Source organism: Zingiber officinale, chromosome 2B (genome assembly GCF_018446385.1).
Source record: "Zingiber officinale cultivar Zhangliang chromosome 2B, Zo_v1.1, whole genome shotgun sequence".
Taxonomy (NCBI): domain Eukaryota; kingdom Viridiplantae; phylum Streptophyta; class Magnoliopsida; order Zingiberales; family Zingiberaceae; genus Zingiber; species Zingiber officinale.
In genome coordinates, this window is record NC_055989.1 from 120,334,210 (window position 1) to 120,352,651 (window position 18,442).

General features: G+C 36.5%; 2 protein-coding genes across 2 annotated transcripts in view; one reads left to right on the forward strand and one right to left on the reverse strand.

The window, feature by feature from the left end:
- Positions 1 to 2,557: 2,557 nt before the first annotated feature.
- Positions 2,558 to 4,232, reverse strand: LOC122048613 (probable hexosyltransferase MUCI70). The gene is made up of 4 exons (XM_042610159.1): positions 3,986 to 4,232; positions 3,702 to 3,905; positions 2,953 to 3,519; positions 2,558 to 2,874 (listed from the first exon to the last, which is right to left on the reverse strand). The coding sequence occupies exons 1-4, from the start codon at positions 4,230 to 4,232 to the stop codon at positions 2,558 to 2,560; spliced, it is 1,335 nt and encodes a 444-aa protein (XP_042466093.1).
- A 7,293-nt stretch (positions 4,233 to 11,525) lies between these two features.
- LOC122046947 (SH3 domain-containing protein 2-like) overlaps positions 11,526 to 18,442 on the forward strand; it is a 44,860-nt gene continuing 37,943 nt past the window's right edge. The window contains exons 1-4 of the mRNA XM_042607907.1: positions 11,526 to 11,725; positions 12,812 to 12,934; positions 13,022 to 13,091; positions 13,165 to 13,316. Of these exons, the coding sequence (XP_042463841.1) occupies positions 11,666 to 11,725; positions 12,812 to 12,934; positions 13,022 to 13,091; positions 13,165 to 13,316 (405 nt within the window). The 5' untranslated portion in view covers positions 11,526 to 11,665. The remainder of the gene's footprint in view (positions 11,726 to 12,811; positions 12,935 to 13,021; positions 13,092 to 13,164; positions 13,317 to 18,442) is intronic.

Below are 18,442 nucleotides of genomic sequence, written 5' to 3' on the forward strand. Positions count from 1 at the left end.
ACTTTTCAAGACTTTATTCAAATGTAACATAGACATATACACATAATAGATCATGACATTTTCATATATCTAATTGTCTTTACAATATATTACACCTTTTTGAAGTCCCAAAGACTTCACATGTCTTTGAAATGACTCTTTAGTCAATGACTTAGTAAAAGGATTTACAAGCATATTATGTGTAGGGATGTACTAAAAAATTATCTTTTCCTTGTCAACAATATCCCTTACAAAATTATACTTAATTTTTATATTGTGTTGGCCCCTTCTCGACCGGCTAAAGGAGGGGGGGGGGGTGAATAGCCCTGAAAATAAACGAATACCCTTTCTCGATCTTCGAACTAAGTTAGGCAAACACTTGTATAATAACAGAAAATAAATTCATAAAATAAAGGCAAAGGTAAGAAAGACTTAGTTTGCAATCAGAGGATTGCTAATCCAAGGTACGTGAAGCTCACTATGAAGATCTCTTTTGGGCGGAGTAGCCTCTTACAACGTTGATAGCTTACACAGTAGTAGAATAGAAAGATAACTCATTTACAAGTGTTGTGTTTTACTACTGATCATCAGAGTTGTATTTATAGCCTAGTTTCGGGTGCCTGGAAGTGCTCAGGGCACTGGGTCTGGATAAAATTTTATCCATGACACAACGGATCATGATAGCATGACACAAATAGAGTTTTTTGGTCTCAGCTCTTGGACCAGGTCAGGGCGCTCGGATCGAGTTGAACCAGCCCTCGACCAGAGTGCGAGCTCGGGCACCCTGGCTGCCCCCGCTCGAGCACCCAGACCCCAGTCAACTTCGAGTTGACTTTTGTGTCCAAGCTTCTGCTTCAACTCTGCTTGTTCTGCTCGCTTGGGTGATTTCTGTCATCCGGAATTGGGCTCACTCGAACGCATCTTCCGGCCTTTTCCTCGAGTAATCTTCCACTCCGGCATCTCGTCCCTCATAAATGTCATGCGCTCCCTTCTCGTTCGTCAGCGTACTCTTCCATAGCATATCGTCCCTCCGACGCACCAAGTTCGTCGACTCTCTCTCGTGCTGTGCTTCTCGTGCTGGCATCTCGTCCTGTACTTCTAAGTTCCTGTACACTTAAACACAATGCATCAAACCATAATAGGACCTAACTTGACTTGGTTGATCACATCAAAACTACCACGAGGTACTTACAGATTATCACAGTACACTGTAATAGGACTCCCACTATTCTCAGTAATATTTAGATGCTTCAGAAATCTTCTTAACTAGACAACCTCTTGCATAGCCATTGTATAAGCTAGATGCTCAGCTTTTATTGTCAACAGTGCTACACAAGTCTATTTCTTGCTATTCAATGAGATGGTGTCACTATTTAGCAAGAAGGTATAGTCAGATATAGATTTTCTGTCATTAAGATCCCCTGCCCAATCTGCATCTGTGTAGCCACTCAGACTCATACTTGATCCATAGAAATAGAGACAATAATCAGCTGCCCCTTTGAGATATCTGAATATTCTCTTCATTGCTTTCCAAAGTCTCGATTATGGGTTTGACTAGAATGACGTAAAGGGGGCATCGTGATTAAATGGCGTAGATTCATCGGCATGCCTTCAACAAGGAAGTAGGTCCACTTATGTTGGTAGAAAAAGTTTATCATTAGTGTCCAAGAAGAAAAAAGATTTTAGATGTAAAACTAAGGTTTGAGCTACATTGGCCGAAATCCTTAACAATCCTTTTCTCGCCCTCAGGGCGTAGCGCAGACGGTGGGCGCATGGTATCTCTGGCGTAATGATCAGGGGTCGATTCTCAGGAACTGACGACCTGGGGTTTACCCCGCCATGCGCCTATGGCCTGTGTACTTGCATGAACCTCCCTCCATATCCGTGGGGCCGGCACTAAGGGGACCGCTAAGGTAACAGATCTACCTTTTCTTAACAATCTTTTTCTCATTCTCATACCTTTAAAAAAAAAATCATACAGTCTGATGTCAATATACAGTGCAACGATTAAACTCTTTAAGTGATTAATCAAATATAAATTTAAGAATATTAGCTGCTTAGATAGATTTCTATGGACGCTTTTTAATTTATCATAATAGCTCCTAAAAATTTTTAGGACCAAATCAATCATTTTTAAAATTAATGGGTTAAATTAGATAATTAGATTATTAAAAAAAATCACAGTGCATGTAACTAAAAGTCTTAGTTTATCTCTTTGGACTTCTCTGCATTTATTATTTCCAAAACATAAATAATCCTTGATTATTTAATTTCCCGAAGCTCTTGAGCATATTAAAAAAAACTGAAACAGTCAGCAGCAAATGGAGTGCACATCAAAATTTCTTTTACCAGAAACCAAAGACAAACTGAAACAGTCAGCAGCCAATGGATTGCACATCAAAATTTCTTTTACCAGATACCAAAAACAAACTCCCCCAGTCACACGCCGTCTCAAGTTCATGTGTTGCTTCATCTACTGCTGGAAGCGACTTTGATCCGTGACCTGCCATGTTCCACAGCAAGGATTGGTTTTGTGAAGAATTTATATAATAGATCTAAAATAAAAAAAAATAAAAACTTAGCCAATGGATTCTTCCCACATCTTTAAGAGGTAGTCCTCGCAGCTGCTGCCGTTTATCTCTCTCGAGGAGGCCATCTTAATGGGCTGCTCTCTGGCTTCGCGCTTGAGGTTGTGCCGATATTCCATGGCTACTTGCTCGAAGACCTCGAATTCGAACATGTTGATCTTGATCTTGGGCACCATGAGATCCCGCACGTAGGCAAAGGCGAGTTGATCTCTGGAGTTGAATGCCGCGAGCTCGTTGAAGAGGAGGCAGGAGAAGAGGTTGCCCTTCAATCCATGCCTCCTTAGTATCAGCGCAGTATCTGGAACGTCTGAAAAAGAAAAAACAATTGCACATGATTTCTTTGTTCAGCAAGAAGAAGCAATCGCAAGAACAGAATAATGGTCACCCGTTGTGTAAGGAAGCTTGCTGGTTGACCATGGTTGTAGCCCATTCTCGCAGTATGTCTCCATTTGCACCCTTAGCGACTCCAAGTCTGCCCACTTCTTCCACCTCGCAGTAGCGATGGCCTCCTCCATGGTGTGGATGTTAAACGGGTGATTCGATATCGCCATGTCTGCATCTGGTATTACAAGAAGAGAGTGGATCAAAAGCAGAGGATCCACCGTCAGTTGCAGCTTGGCGTCCAGCCACACGCTGAACTTTGAATTGGGGAAGAGACGCTGCACCAGATACTTGGGAATCACTCCATTCATTGCTGGGTTGTCGTAGGGCAATTGGTCACCGCGGAGTCTCACTATCCTCCACGCTCCGACCATGTTTACTTCCTCTTCGTTGGCGGAGAGGATATTGTGGGCGACGAGGACTTTGTGGGTGGCGTCGTCGATGAACATGAAGAAGCAAACGAAGTCTATTGTGTGAGATCCCAAGCCTCTCGGTTGCCGGAGTTTGTCATGGTCACCAATGATTGCTGATACCACGACTACGCCGTAGCATTTCTGCATGGCCAACCTGTCTAGATTCAAGAGCATACAAATAAATGCGCGAAATCAAAGTGGTTTCTTCGATTAATGTTTCTACTGATCAAACAATTGAAATATCAAACTGCGCGTTGAAAACAAACAAGAAACTTAAATTTCAAGATTGAGTTTTTTATCTTTTCGTTAGGCATCTTCTGATAGTTCAGAAAGGACGAACCAGATTCTTTGATGGGGAATGCCTGCAAGAATCCGCATGGGATCGCAACCCGATCGACATGGTTGTGATGGAAGAAGGACTTCCTCTTCCTGGCAGAGAAGTTGCCGGAAAAGCTATCTCCTTTTCCTTCTACATACCTCAGAACAGGGGATGACGTAGAATTCCAGCAGAGATTGCGGATCTCGTGGAGAACCTTACCGTAATCTTCTCCAAGGATGAAGAAAAATATATCAAAATCAGATCTTGGACGGAAGAAGCAGAGAATTGGGAGGTAGAAAGCGTACCGGAGAAGGGGGCAGAGGAGGTGCAATCGGAGTGGGCGGTGGGGAGGGCGTATTTCTGCTCGGAATAGGAGAGCGGGTAGGAAAAGCCGACGGAGCTTGGGAAGGGCGGCGGGGAGCGGAAGAGGCAGGTGGAGTGGGTGAAGGAGACGTAGAGAGCAATGGGGAGGGTGGTAAGGAAGTAGAGGAGCGACAGGAAGAGGAGTTTGGATTGGAAGAGGAGAGGGGTTGTCACACAAACATGCCCCATTTCAGCTGTTAAAATTGCATTTGGAGAATTGGATTAGAGATGATCGACAATGGACATAAAACTTAGATGAAGACATGGTTTATCATTATCGTGGGAACCGTTGAATAGAATTTTAATAATATCACTTTAATAATATTTTATTAATTTTTTTAATAAGTTAGATGATATCTAGAATAGATCCTTTTTCCTTAGCTCAACATAACCAGTCACGTTGTTTGGCCCCAATACATCTCTTGCCAGGGTAGCTGGAGACCCCTATACAACTAGGCAACTTGGCTTCATGAGCCCATTCATGTAGCTTAACCATTTGAGTCCCCTCTATGGTTTGACTCCGATTGGTAGAGACAGATCCACTTAAGGGCAGTTCTGAATTATAGTCCAGCCCTTAGTTGAATACTCATGTATATTCATACACAATGGACTATACATTTAAGTATTGAGTTTTTAATAAAATAAATAAATAAACTAATTGAATTATCAAACACCGAGTGAATGTGCTGATTTAAAAATTAGATTAGCATCGAACAAAATTCATTGAATAGGCATGAATATTATTCGGAGATTATTGGTACAATTGTCAATGGATCAAGATTGATCGATTTAACTAAATCTGAGTGGATTCGAGTTTAAATTTCAATATTTGGATAATATGTTTGGAAAATATTTGGAAGATGTCAAGTATGTTAAAGTTGATCGGATACTTGACGATATATGAGAGAAAAGTTAAGTACATTGTGGAGAACCAGATACTTGACTAGCAAAGTCCTAACTCAAGGGTTAGGCAATGGTAAAGTCTTAACTCGAGGGTTAGGCAAAGGTAAAGTTCTAACTAAAGATTAGACAAAGGAAAGTTCAAGTGGATTAAAGAGGATCGCACATTGACAAAGGGAAGTCCTAACGGGAGGTTAGGCAAAGGAAAGTCCAAGTAGATTAAGGAGGACTGCACGTCGATAAAGGGAAGTCCTAACTGCGATTAAGCAAAAGAAAGTCAAAGTGGGTCAAGGAGGACCACACGTTGGCAAGGGAAGTCCTAATTGCGGTTAGGCAAAGAAAAGTCCAAGTGGGTCAAGGGGGACATCACTTGGTGATCGGAAGTCCAACAGAAATTTGGCACAATATGTAAAGTCCAAGTGAGTGAAAAGGTTAATTGGACACTTGGTGAATAAATTCCAACAGGTTACCGTTGACCGGATGTAAGGCAAGAGAACCCTACACTTGGGTTAAGCAAGTTAGGGTTGACCAATCAATTGAATAATTGATTGAGCCAATACCAATCAATCAGGTGATCGATTGTGAGCATTTGTTCTCAAAATAGTGTAGGATAGAGGCACGTGAGAGAGGGGGATGAATCACATATGTTTTAAAAACTTATATTTTTCATCTTTTTTTTTTAAATAAAGTGTGTCGTGGAATAAAACAAACTAACAAAACAACACACATTCTATTTTACTTAGTGTAAAGTTTTCAACTCATACTTCAAGACTCAGGTTCTTCGGACCTTTCCGATAGGTAATTCACTAATCAATCACTTCTTTACAAAGTATGAATCGGTAACAAAACTACCAACTTTAGAATAAGAAGTGCAGTAATGAAAACAAGAGTAATAGCTACATGTTACCAAAGTCTAGGCTCATTTGAGTACGTAGCGATGTCGTGTCATCTTACATTGTTGAGGCTTGAAATGCAGCAACATAGCAAAGTCAGAGTAGCGGAATAGTCATAGGAGTGCGTATCAGGGATGTGTTTAATTGCACAATTCGATAGCTTCTTTTATAGAAGATTCGAGGCGCCTCCTTCCCTTGGAGGCACCTCCGGTTGATCTGATCTTCACAGAAGACAACAACTCTTATCTGTGTAGATGCGCCACCTTTCCATTGGAGGTGCCTCGGTTCGTCGTGACTCTATCCTTCGTGGCCACAATCCTTATCCTCACAGGGAGGCACCTTCATTCTCCCGAGGCACCTCCGCACCTCCAGTACTGAGGTGCCCCCTTACCACTAAGGCACCTCCACGACCAGCTGCTTCAAGGTGCCCCTAAACCAATCTGAGGTGTCTCGAGTGAATAGTATCCGAGGCTTCTGTAAAATACAACGCCCAAATAGTAATTAAATAATAAGGTTATTTGAGAAATAATTTTATTGAATTTTTTAAAATTTTTCGAGATTTAAACGGAATCCGTATGACTCGTTTTGAGGGGATGAATTGGTTGGGCTAGAGAAAGCCTATTTAGAATATCCATTTTAGTTGGGAGTTGATTGAGAAAATAACCTATGCTTTAATTAAAGGGACCTAAATTATAAACTTCCCTTTCCTATTCATTCCACGCTCGTGCTCGTGCCCTAGCCATCCTCACTGCCCGATCTCCTTGGCCCTCTCCTTTCTCTCGGCACCGTCATAGACCACCTGGGAAGGGAGTCGATGGGCTCGGTGCGTCCGAAAGACGAGAGAGCTGCGGAAGAGTACACCGGTGGGCGAGAAGAATGTGCGCGGCGTTCGAGGGACGTTAAGCCGGGGAGAAAGACTGCTCGAGGAGAAGGTCGGAAATTGGGTTCGGGCGAGCCTTATTTCGGTTGGCCGGAATCACCAAAAAGAACGGAGCTTCGGAAGTTGAAGCAAAGAAGTAACTGAGCTGGAAAATCTGCTTAAGGCGCCTTCATCATGGCTTGAAGGCGCCTTCAATTGATCAAAAGCGACCGTTTGTTCGCGGATAGAGTTTTATCCGCTGACTTGGTTGGAGGCGCCTTGGACCTCTGTTGGAGGCGCCTTGGACCTCCGAGATAGACTTTACAGGGGCTATAAAAGGACCCCCGAAGCTAGGAATTATTAATCAATTAAGAACTCAACTCTGTAATCAATTCCTAGCAACTAGTGAGCGTTCTAAGTGGGTAAAAAGGCTTCTCCGCCTACAATGAAGGAGACTCTGCTAGTGCGATCTTCGACTGCCTTGGATTAACAACCGTCTTGGTTGTAACCAAGTTAAACTTCTATCTCCTCTTTTATTTCTATTTTAATTTTATAATTGTTGCTGTATGTTTGAGTTGAAAGCTTTGAGAAGGATATAATTTAATTTTACAGCCAATTCACCCCCTCTTGCCGGCCTCCGCTGCACCTACACAATGATTATTGGAGGATCACTTCAAACTAAGTGATGATTAGTTTCAAGAGGTGCATGATTATTTTCAGCATGTGAGGGATTTTCAGGATCAAGTGGTAGTTTTTATTAGGGATTATAATGACGACAAAAAAAGAATGGAGGATTTCAGAAGCTCTATGGAGATTACTAGGCAACATGTGCCCATAATTTATCTGTATCATGAGCATATTGACACTATACCTATGTTGCCTCAATTTCCTCTATGACCACGTTCCCCTCGTCGCTCAAGAGTCCCAGTTCCACCTCCCCATAACCCTTACCCTCCTCCTCCATCGGACCACCCTCCACCATCGGATTATTTTCCTCCTCCTCTGTATTAATTTCATCGGGACAATGAAAGTGTTCAAGTCTAGGGGGAATGCATTTGCTTGTTTTAGTTGTAGTTTACTTATTTCAGTTCAGTTTTTCATCTACTGCACTTTGGTTTTTGTTTTGTTACACTCTTGTTGCAACTTTTGTGATAAAAGAGTTACATCATCATCTACTTTACTTGCTAACTTGTCTAAAAGTAGAAATCATAGCATGTTTATGTCTTGATACATGTGTTATAAAATTTATTCTAGTATTTTTAATGGATTTTCTATTTCTATCTCTTATAGCATGAAATGAGCAATGAATTGTTGTGAATGCTTTTTGGGTATTAGGTTGATGTTGAGTTTCTCACTTTACATAGCTTATGCCTTGAATGGTCGATAACCTTGAATAAAGTCATGATTCATTGAGTGTGTGTAGTACTTGGTTTCCTATGGTGACTTCTTAAACTAGATCTTGATTACTGGATGTTGCTCAATTCATTAAAGTTTATTTGGAAAAATTTAAATATCCCTATTTAAAAAAATCCTAAGTATTACACAATGCAATAACTTGGTGGATAAATAAAAAAATAATATATATATATATATATATATATATATATATATATATATATATATAAAGGATATAAAAAATAGTTTCGTAAGTGAAAACTATCAAGTTACCCCTTTTAGACCGAGTTGGGTGACTAGGAAAATAAATATTATGTTTCTCTTGATTTTGAGTCCGCCTTTGAGACTTTGGGTAGATTAAGAGGGATGAACCAAGTGTGTAGCAGGTAAGTGTTTATCGTTGGGAGCACAAGGAACTCAACTTGATAATGACTTGACTATGATTAGAGATTGAGACTTGAAGAGCGAGTATAAGTCACTTAATTGCACTGCGCACGATAACTTAATTTTGGACTAAACTCATAGTATTCTACGATTATGCTCACAAAATGAAACTAGTTGATAGGCAAAGATCTATTCATTAGGAATTATAATGAATTATCTGAACACTTGTGTCTTGATTGCAGGTTTTTTCTTGAGGACAAACAAAGGTTTAAGTTTGGGAGTATGATGTGCGTAATTTACATACACATTTATGCATGCTTTATCGCACATCTACGATTTTATCTTAATGTATGTCTTATGCTTTTTGTACTCCTATCATTATTTTGGCATAATTACTCTTTTGATTTGGAGATTTTCTCTTGTACATTTTGTGATGATAGGAACACTTTTGGAGCGGAAATTCGCTAAGTAGGAGCATGTGGAGAAAATGGCAGAGCAGGGTCGTGTCTTTTGGCATGATCATGCTACTTCTACCAATTGCAACTAGAACATATCCGTGCCCCAAGCACAGCCGTGTGAAATTTCTTGTGGCTAATAATTTCAGGTCGTGTAGATCTACACGACCGTGTGGTTCCTCAAGAGCTTAATTAGAGTAGTGCATTACTTGAGCCGTGTGGATTCCACACCGCCATGCACTAATTCCAACAGTCAACAAGCTTTAGCCGTGTCCAAGGGGCAAGGCCGTGGCCAGGCCCGCAACTGGGGCCGTACTAGCCTATTAAAAGGAGTTTCTTCCCAAATTGAGGGAGGGAAGCTTTCCCCTTTAAGGGAGATGATTCAAAGCTCTAAACCTGACATCCGGGAGGCTTCAACTCAACTATCCAAGGTTGGATTCCAGTTCTCCACCTCTCCATTAGCAAGGATTGATTCGATGATCACTCATCGACACTCACTAAGTTTCCTTTCCCTTACATTCTAGATTTGGATGTGGAGATTAGTGTACTTTATCTTTGGGATCAATTTTCCTCTTGTTATAGAGTAGATCATCTGTTCTAGGGACTATGGAGTAGATGTGAATGTGGATTTGATGTAAAACTCTTGGATTATGTCAATGCCCTATTCAAATGATGCTTTCATTTGTGTTCTTGTTAGATCTAATGTGTATGTATGATTTTATGCTTATTTCTCATGTTAGATTTGATGAATGTGTGTGGATTGTTATCTTTACATAGATTGATCTGTAAATTATATGACTGAGAGTCCTAGTGATAAGGATTCCCTCTTAATCGGACATCTAAGATTGATTTAGATGTAGAGAGGCAATTCTCCCAAAGGGAGATTTTAATTACTCTTAATGAGGTTTTCCTAATCTCATGTACATAGATGATGTGAGTGACCTAGGAATATATGACCGAGGGGTTCTAATGACAGAAATTTCTTCTTAATCAGACTTCTTAGGCTACCATTTTCATTTAGGTACATTGGATGACAATAGGGATAACACTCCGACATATAGCCGTGAATTAGTGTTAGTACATTGATTAGACTTCTTACATATATGAGAGTTGATGATAGGAATGTAAGAGTCCAAGTACATTAAGTTCCTTCATTTTGAAACTAAAACTCCTAAAACCTTTTATTAAGAAAGACTTCCTCAATCTTCTTATTTCTGGGTTACTTTCTTTATTTGTGTTCTTTACTTTTATGCAAGAAACCCTTTTTAAATATTCGTTAGTTTAGCTAATTCTAAGTGTAAGTCTTTAGATGTTCCCAATCCTTATGGGATAGATATTTTTATTACTGACGATATAACTGTACATTTACGGCTTTGTAACAATAGCGGATTCAAGAATGCTGGCTGTCAGGATGTGCCTCTATGCTCATTCCCTTGATTTACTCAGGTAGCTAGTTGAAAACTTTCGTATGGCTGGACCAATTATCCTAGGATTAATCGAGTCAAAGACTTGGATAGCTAATGCCAACTAAAAAAAATAAAGAGTTATTATATGAAAAAATTATAACTCTACTCACATATTAACTTTGACGCTAATTACTCACTTCCTAGCAACTCTTTGCCTAAGAAAATTATCGTCACTCAAAATTTAAATCACTCTCTTACATCTCATATACTAAAAGATTACTATTTTCTAGATTTTATCCCTACCTAGTTCTCGTATACCAAGGCCTCACTTTTAAGTCTTTGATTTATTATGTATCCAATTTATTTTAATTTATGGGGACTTTATTTATTTTCTGTTGAACTTTTATATCAGTTACCACTTATATATGTTTTTTTTTTCAAATATTTAGTGAACTTTAACTAATTTAAAATTAAACTAATATAATTATTTTTTTATAATCTAGATATCTAAACTTTGACTTCAATTAATCTCAGAGGTAAATGATTCTATCGAATAAATCCAAAAATACAAACAGATTCATTTCTAAAAACTAAAGTGCATTTGGTTTGCTTATTTTTTATTTTTATTTTTTGAAAAATATGTATTTCTAAAAAAATAACATTTGGTTTATATTTTCTATATCTATTTTTTTTTAAAAAATAGATAGTATTTTCATTTTCTATTTTCTAGAAAATACACATTTTTAAAAAAATAAAAATAAAAAACATGTAAATTAAACGCACCCTAACTTTTAGAATTTTTGATTCCATGAAAGAAAAATACTCTATGTGCATCATAGTTGAGATTCTATTGTACTCGTAATATTAGTGTTAATAAAACTTAATCGCTTAATACAAAATCTAAATACAGTAATATAAATTTGACATTAGATCTTTATCAACTATATTAAAACTATATAATAAGCTTGAACAGTTAGTACTAAGCTATTCGAACTTTGTTTTTTGGGGGTTAATTTGTTCCTTACACCCCAATATTAGTGTCTCTTAAGACGGTATCTTTCCTTCCCATGTAATGAATGATATATCCCCATCCCGTGGCCCTTCCCTACCGGCTACAGCAGCATGATACGAATTGAATTTGTATAATTAATTATTTCGATAATTATGAATATTGAAAATTCCACCGAAACAGATGCAGTGCTTAACAAATAAGGTAAAAAGGATGTCAGATCCAAGCCTCCACGTCTTCCTCCCTTCCCTATCGGAGATTTAGGCCTTACCTACGTAGACTTCCGGACAACTCCTCCGGCGCTTCTTTTCCCCTTGGTGGATGGAGGCTATCAGGAAGCAGGCTTCCAAATTCAGGGAGCAGGTAGCCCGACAGCAGCAGGTAATCCATCTATTTTAAGCTTTTTATCGCTATTCCTTCCCTCATTCGTTTTGGGCGCTCTTGCTTTGGTTCGCCTCTAGGGGCTTTGGATTCAAGCCGATTCACTGTATCTAGGGCATCCATTGACTCATCAAAGTCAAACAGTTACCTCTTCTTTTCCAATCTCTTGTTTTCGTGTATTTAACCTGTTGAAAGAAATCGAGGGAAGTACGCGTTTGCTCATGGCTGCGTATTGTTGGTTGACGCCTTCTTTATTTCTTTTTTCAAGGCGGTCGAGTCATCATGGCGTGATTGAATGCAATGATGATCATAATCCAAAAGGTTAATCTCGATGAATGGGCAATAATTATAAAAGAAGAGTAGACTACCTTATCGGAGTTATTATTTCATAGATTACAAGGTTATAATCTTGAATAATCTGTGTTCCATGGAACTCTATAACTACATAGAAAAATGTGGTATGCGTTTATTTACCTTAATTCTATCTAGCAATTGAAATCAGGAATGGTAATTACTAATAACTAGTCATTTGTAAAGAAGGGGTCATAACTCAGAACAATATTCTTACTCTCTAATCTCTATCCTTTCCCTATGTTTTTGGTGCAAGAATACAAAACTGTATATGGTAATTCACAATTATATGTTATATCTACCAAATTGCATCTCTTTGTAGACATCAAATATTTTTAAATACTCATTGATTGTTGATTTTATTTACTTCTTAGAATTTACCTCAGTTTTTTTTCTCTCTTTTCTTTCTGCCAAAATTCATGTGGTCATGTGAGAATTCTATTCTAGTTGCTTGAAGAATCAATTATTAGAGTGTTGTTCTTTAATTTTTTTCACCAAAAGAACTTGTAAAAAACAGAGCCACTTTTCCCTCTTTTGTTGCAGTGACTTCTTTGTTTAACTGAACATAATTTTCTTTTTGTGAAATGATTTATAGCTTCTTGTGGATTTATCTAGACTTTCATAGGGACTACATAAATTCAATATATGCTGCAAAATTTTCACACCAACTATAATAGATTGGATACCTACTGATATCATGTTGAAGATATGTAACATCTTTCTTTGTTTCAACAGGCAGTTTTCAAGCAATTTGGAGGTTCTGCATATGGAAATTCTGATAATGCATTTGCAGATTCAGCAGCATATCAGCAGCATCATAAATTAGAAAAGCTTCATTCATCAACCCGTGCTGCTAAGGTTGGAAATTGGAATCTTTTATATATTTTCTTGCCCAATTTTTGCATATTTCCTTTTTGGGTAAATGCCTCTGAATCATTTTTACAGCATTTTCAAAGGGATATAGTGCGTGGTGTGGAAGGTTATATTGTTACTGGATCCAAACAAGTTGAAATAGGTAATTTTTAAAGTTGTTTGTATTTCTTCGTCATGTTTATTCACATTTATTATTATTATTATTATTTATCTAGGCAATAAATTGTCTGAAGATAGTCGAAAATATGGTGCCGAAAACACCTGTACTAGTGGGAATACACTATCAAAAGCTGCTTTATGTTATGCTAGAGCTCGTGCTCAAATGGAAAATGAGCGGGGCAATCTATTGAAAGCTCTTGGTACCCAGGTCTGTGAATCAGCTATTCCTTGTTTATATCAATCATTTCATGCAGTTCTCATGTGAATGATGGCTGATAGAAGGCATCGAACTTATTGGTCCATAGAAGTCAGATAGCTTCTTCATATATATATATGTGTGTGTGTGGTTTTATGAATCCTTTTCCTCCTTTCTACTGCGAATGTAAAGGTTGTAATCTCTTCACAATATTTATTTTCATTCTTATGGATTTTATTTTTTTGACTACTCACCATCTATCTATCTGTGCATTATTCATAGGATATGCCTGAACTTTTTTTCTTGTGTAAACTTCAAGTGAAATTAAATTTTGGTCAAGGTGATGCTCCTAATTGATTATTTGTTATTTATTTTAATTTCTGAATATATGTGCAGCCAGCAATTATTTCTTGCTTTTTTCCCCTCCTTTTTTATTCAGTGTTCTGATAAAAAGAACTGTTGACAAACAGTTCATAGACTAGTGAACGTGCTTTGGATATTTTCTCCAAGGATGCTTAGGTAGCAAATTAACCAAATAAAGGCTTTTGAAAAAAATCTCAAATATAGAAGGAACTGCACATTCGAATTTGAGGCTAAGTCTCTGTCAAGTATGTTTATTAAATGAAGTCATAAAAACATAAAATAAGCACTAAGTGTCCTGCCCTTTTTTCACACATGTATCAGAAACTGTAATTACCCAATTTCAGTTCAGGATACCTTTCTCAGATAGTTTTATCTGGATTTCTTTTAGATATATTATTCCTAATCATGAATAACAAGTGTTAGTTAAGTTTTATGTCCTTGGCAAGATTTCTGGTTAATCAGCATTAAAGTGCAGTTTGCAAGTGGAGACTGTCTTGGTGCTAGCGGGGTTGGGGGAGTTCACTTTTCAGCTATGTCATCAACATTCATTGTCATCGATGCTGTGGATGCAGTTGATCCTACAACTCATCAGTCCATATGAGGATGGTAAAACCTTGATGCAACGGGGCACAAATTGCACTTCTTACTTCCAGCATAAATATTACACCTTTGCTACTGAGAACTTTATCTGGTCCATAAAGTCTCTGAGTTTCAGATATCAGAGTTTCTTCTTCACCTAACCATACCCTGCCAGATAGCCTGGTTATATTCACATTGAGTCAGAAAATGATCATTGAATGACGTGATTTTGAAGATGTTGGATCAGTTTGGGAGGGCTAGTCTTATCCTCTACTTTGCCAGTTGCATCTCCTACTAGGGCTATCACAACCTTACTGGTTTTGTAGCAGCATGGTGCTCAATTTATGGCTAATTATCTTTCCAAGGAGGATGCAATTTCAAGGGTATCTTTTATTTGGATTATGTGTATGGAAAAAAGGGTAAGTTGTATTAGGCTTCCATTGACAATTCGTTCCTTTGATGGGGAACTTGCAGTGAGCTACTTGTTCTTGGGTGATTTTAAGTTATACTTTGGTAAGTAAAGGCAACAACTTTTGTGACTTGAGTTTCTTGACTGATAGGTTGGATTGAAGCAAATTTTTTGAGAACATCAACATCATTAATATTTGCAACACGAATAAAAATAGATCATTTTTGAATATTTTAATAATATAAAAATTGACTCAGTGTAATCTAGAGGTTATGGGTTTGAGTCTCGGAATAACCTCTTGCAAAGTAGGGTAAAGTTGCATACAATAGACCCTTCACCAGGATCCGCATTAGCGGGAGCTTCCTTCACCGGTAGCCCTTATAAAAATTGATTCGCAGTGTACATTTTCTCTAATTGATTTTAATAGAATTCATTTAATTTCAGTTTCTATTAAGCCTAGTACACCTAATATAGATTTTCTTGAGTCTTAGGGAGGCCAAGTTATTGTTGAGTTTATAAAGGAGGTTCTCATCTCATTGTGAATTCATAGAATCAACAATAGAGTTTATTGTATAGTTGACCATCGAGGGCAAACTATGAGCTGCAAGACTTTGAGAACCTTGTTCATAATAGTAATTTAGTGTATCTCCAATCGACAATGATGAACACTCGATGGCTAGTGGAAGACTTTCGTGGATATGCTGAATTCTAGCCACTCGTCGTCTGGTTGCCTCTCGGACCATTCCTGTTGCGTTGTCTCACTAGTAGCTAGCAAAGAGGTCCTTCAAATTCTACAATGGGTGACCACTAGATGAACAATTCTGAGTAAACCCAACCAAGGTTCAACGGTTCGGAACCGTTGGTTCAATAGTTCCTAGAATGTTGACCCTTAACCTTAATCATCCAAGATGGTTATGGTTCACTGTTCGAAACCGACGGTTATGGTTTCATGGTTCGCAACGATTCAAACTTATTGTTATTTAAAAAAAAAACTATAAATTTATAAAAACTAATGAAGAAGTGCTTGCACTTATTTAAGTTTCTTACATATCCCCATAGGATATAAGGGAATCAAAGCCATTGCTTAACTTTTTACCTTTTTTACGTTAGGAAGTGACGTTATTACTCACTTTCATTTTTCGTTCTGTAATGTTCGTTCCTTTAGTATCAAAATCTTCTACTTCGACATATGAAAGTTTCAATCCTTGTATTCTTTTTTTTGTTCTCGTCCAATCATCAAGTAATGCTTGCGCTTCCAAAGAGTCGGGAGATAGTAGATTATCGTTTATCCATAATATTACTCTGTTCTACAACAACGTTGACATTGAATAAACTAGAATTTCTTTTGCTATGATAGAGAGGATGAGAACATTTTGATTCTTCTGTGACCTCCACTGTAGAATATTGAAATCTGACTCGCTATCTGCTTCACTAAAATCAAAAGAAGTCATAAAATATTTTTTAAATTCCTGTGTACAACTTGAGGATCCTCGCTGATGTTTCGTCCGTTGTCTTAATAAAATTGTGTTTTTGTAAGTTTTAAATTATTACTAATATTGAAATTTTGTATTTCATATATTTTAATTTTTAATCCATATTTTAAACTATAATCTTTATAACTGTCATATAAATTAGTTCTAATATTTTGTATAATATTAGCCGGATTAAGAGAATAAGAATCTTTAAATGCAATTAAAATATCATAATACAAAACTAACATTTCGTGTAAAACATATAATTTTAGTCTAAGGTCTAAAGCAAATGCAACTAAATAAATATTTGGAATATAATAAAAATATTTTTCCCATTTTATTTTCATTGTTAATACGCAAGGAGATAAAAGTTCATTCGTACTATGTTATTTAAAACTAAACCTATACTACAAAAATTCACCATAGCTAAATGAGACGTGGGATGCTAAACAACTGAATGTTGTTTGGCTGAATCATTAAATATTTTTAAAATTTCACAAATACTACATGTATTTCATCGGTGTGAAAGTAAATATATATTAGTATTATTAGTAATTTGTATAAAAAAATGAATAAAAGAATTCTCTATATTGAAATATTAAAATGAATCTTATAATAATTGATATGTTGAATTCACAAATACTACATGTATTCCAACGTGTTGGTATATCACATAGAAATTATTTAGGTCTCATTTCTTTAATTTTAAAAAATCTACCTCATTGTTTCATTATAGTAGGATGTGACCATAAATAAGAAATAACAATTTTAATTAACTTAATTTGATTTTCTAAAATTTTTTAATTCATCTTGAACACAAATTTAAAACATGAGATATACAACGAATATGAAAAAATTAAACCACCAATAACAAGTTGACATAAATTTAAGTTTTTCAATACTTGCAATAGTAGAATTAGCATTATGAAATGATATTGAAAATATTTTAGAAGTTAATCCATATTCTTCTAAAATTAAATTAAGAGATGTGAGCAATATGTGCTTCATCAAAAATTCTATAGGCTAATAAATGTCTTTGAATTGGCTAGAGTTACAAGTCACACTTATATATGAATGAGTTTACCAATAATTACTCAAAATATTAGAACATAAAAAACCTTATTATTTAATTTACTAAATTTTTTAATTAAATTTTTTTCTTGCCTTACTAATCTTTTAATTGTACAAGTGTTGTTCGGGGAACATGTGATGCAATATTTATATTTTGTACGCATTTCTATAGACAGAAGAGTGACCTCAAAATATTTAGTAAAAATAGACAATTTTAACGGAGTATACAACAACAACAACAACCAAGCCTTTTCCCACTAGGTGGGGTCGGCTGTATGAATCCTTTTACGCCATTGAGCTCTATCTCCTATTATATCATCATCTATATTTAAATAAATTTTATCTTGTTTTATCGTTGCTAACCAAGTCTTCTTTGGTTCCCTCATTCTTGATTAATGTGCATATTTGTAATCGTCTCACATCGCCTAATTGAGATATTTATTGATCGTCTAAGTACATATTCATATCATCTTAAATACATCTCTCGGAATTTTTCCTAAATAGGTGCAATTCCAACTTTTCCTCTAATCTTCTCATTTTTTTTATCTGTCCATCTTCATATATTTAACAGCTATAAAGACTTTTTTAGTGTGAACTTTTATAGTGGTATTAAAGTTTTTAAGTAAAATTTAATAATCATGTCAAGCAAAAGACCTTAGGTCAACAACATAATTTCCTATCACGAGATATCTCAAAGTTCTATTGCAAAACAATTTATCTACAAAAGAAATTATTTCTCTAAAGCCTTGTACATGACAAATGTCATGATACTTCTCTTAAACTAATTATCAAATATAGATGTAATTTCTAATTTCACTACGTCATTTCATTATGAGAAGTTTAGTCGATCTGGTGAGATTGTATGTGCCACTAGGAGGTGAATAGCGCAATAAAAATAAATTTGAGTGATCAAAATAATAAACACAACAAATATATTAAATGCTTTTATATTGTTAACGGAAAAAGATAAGTGTGGTTGAGATGTAAATCTTTAAAGAACTTCATTACTCACTCTGAAGTCTTTACTCTAGTCGTTACATCCTCATACATATCCTTAATTAGTTCAATATATGTTATGTTAACACCTCTCTTCTAAAATTCTCCATATAATTTCTCTTGGGACTCTATCATAAACTTTTTCTAAGTCAATGAATACCATATGTAGATCTTCTTTTTGCTTCTGATATTTTTCAATTAATTGTCTAAGAAGATGTATAGCTTCTATTGTTGACCTCCCAAGTATG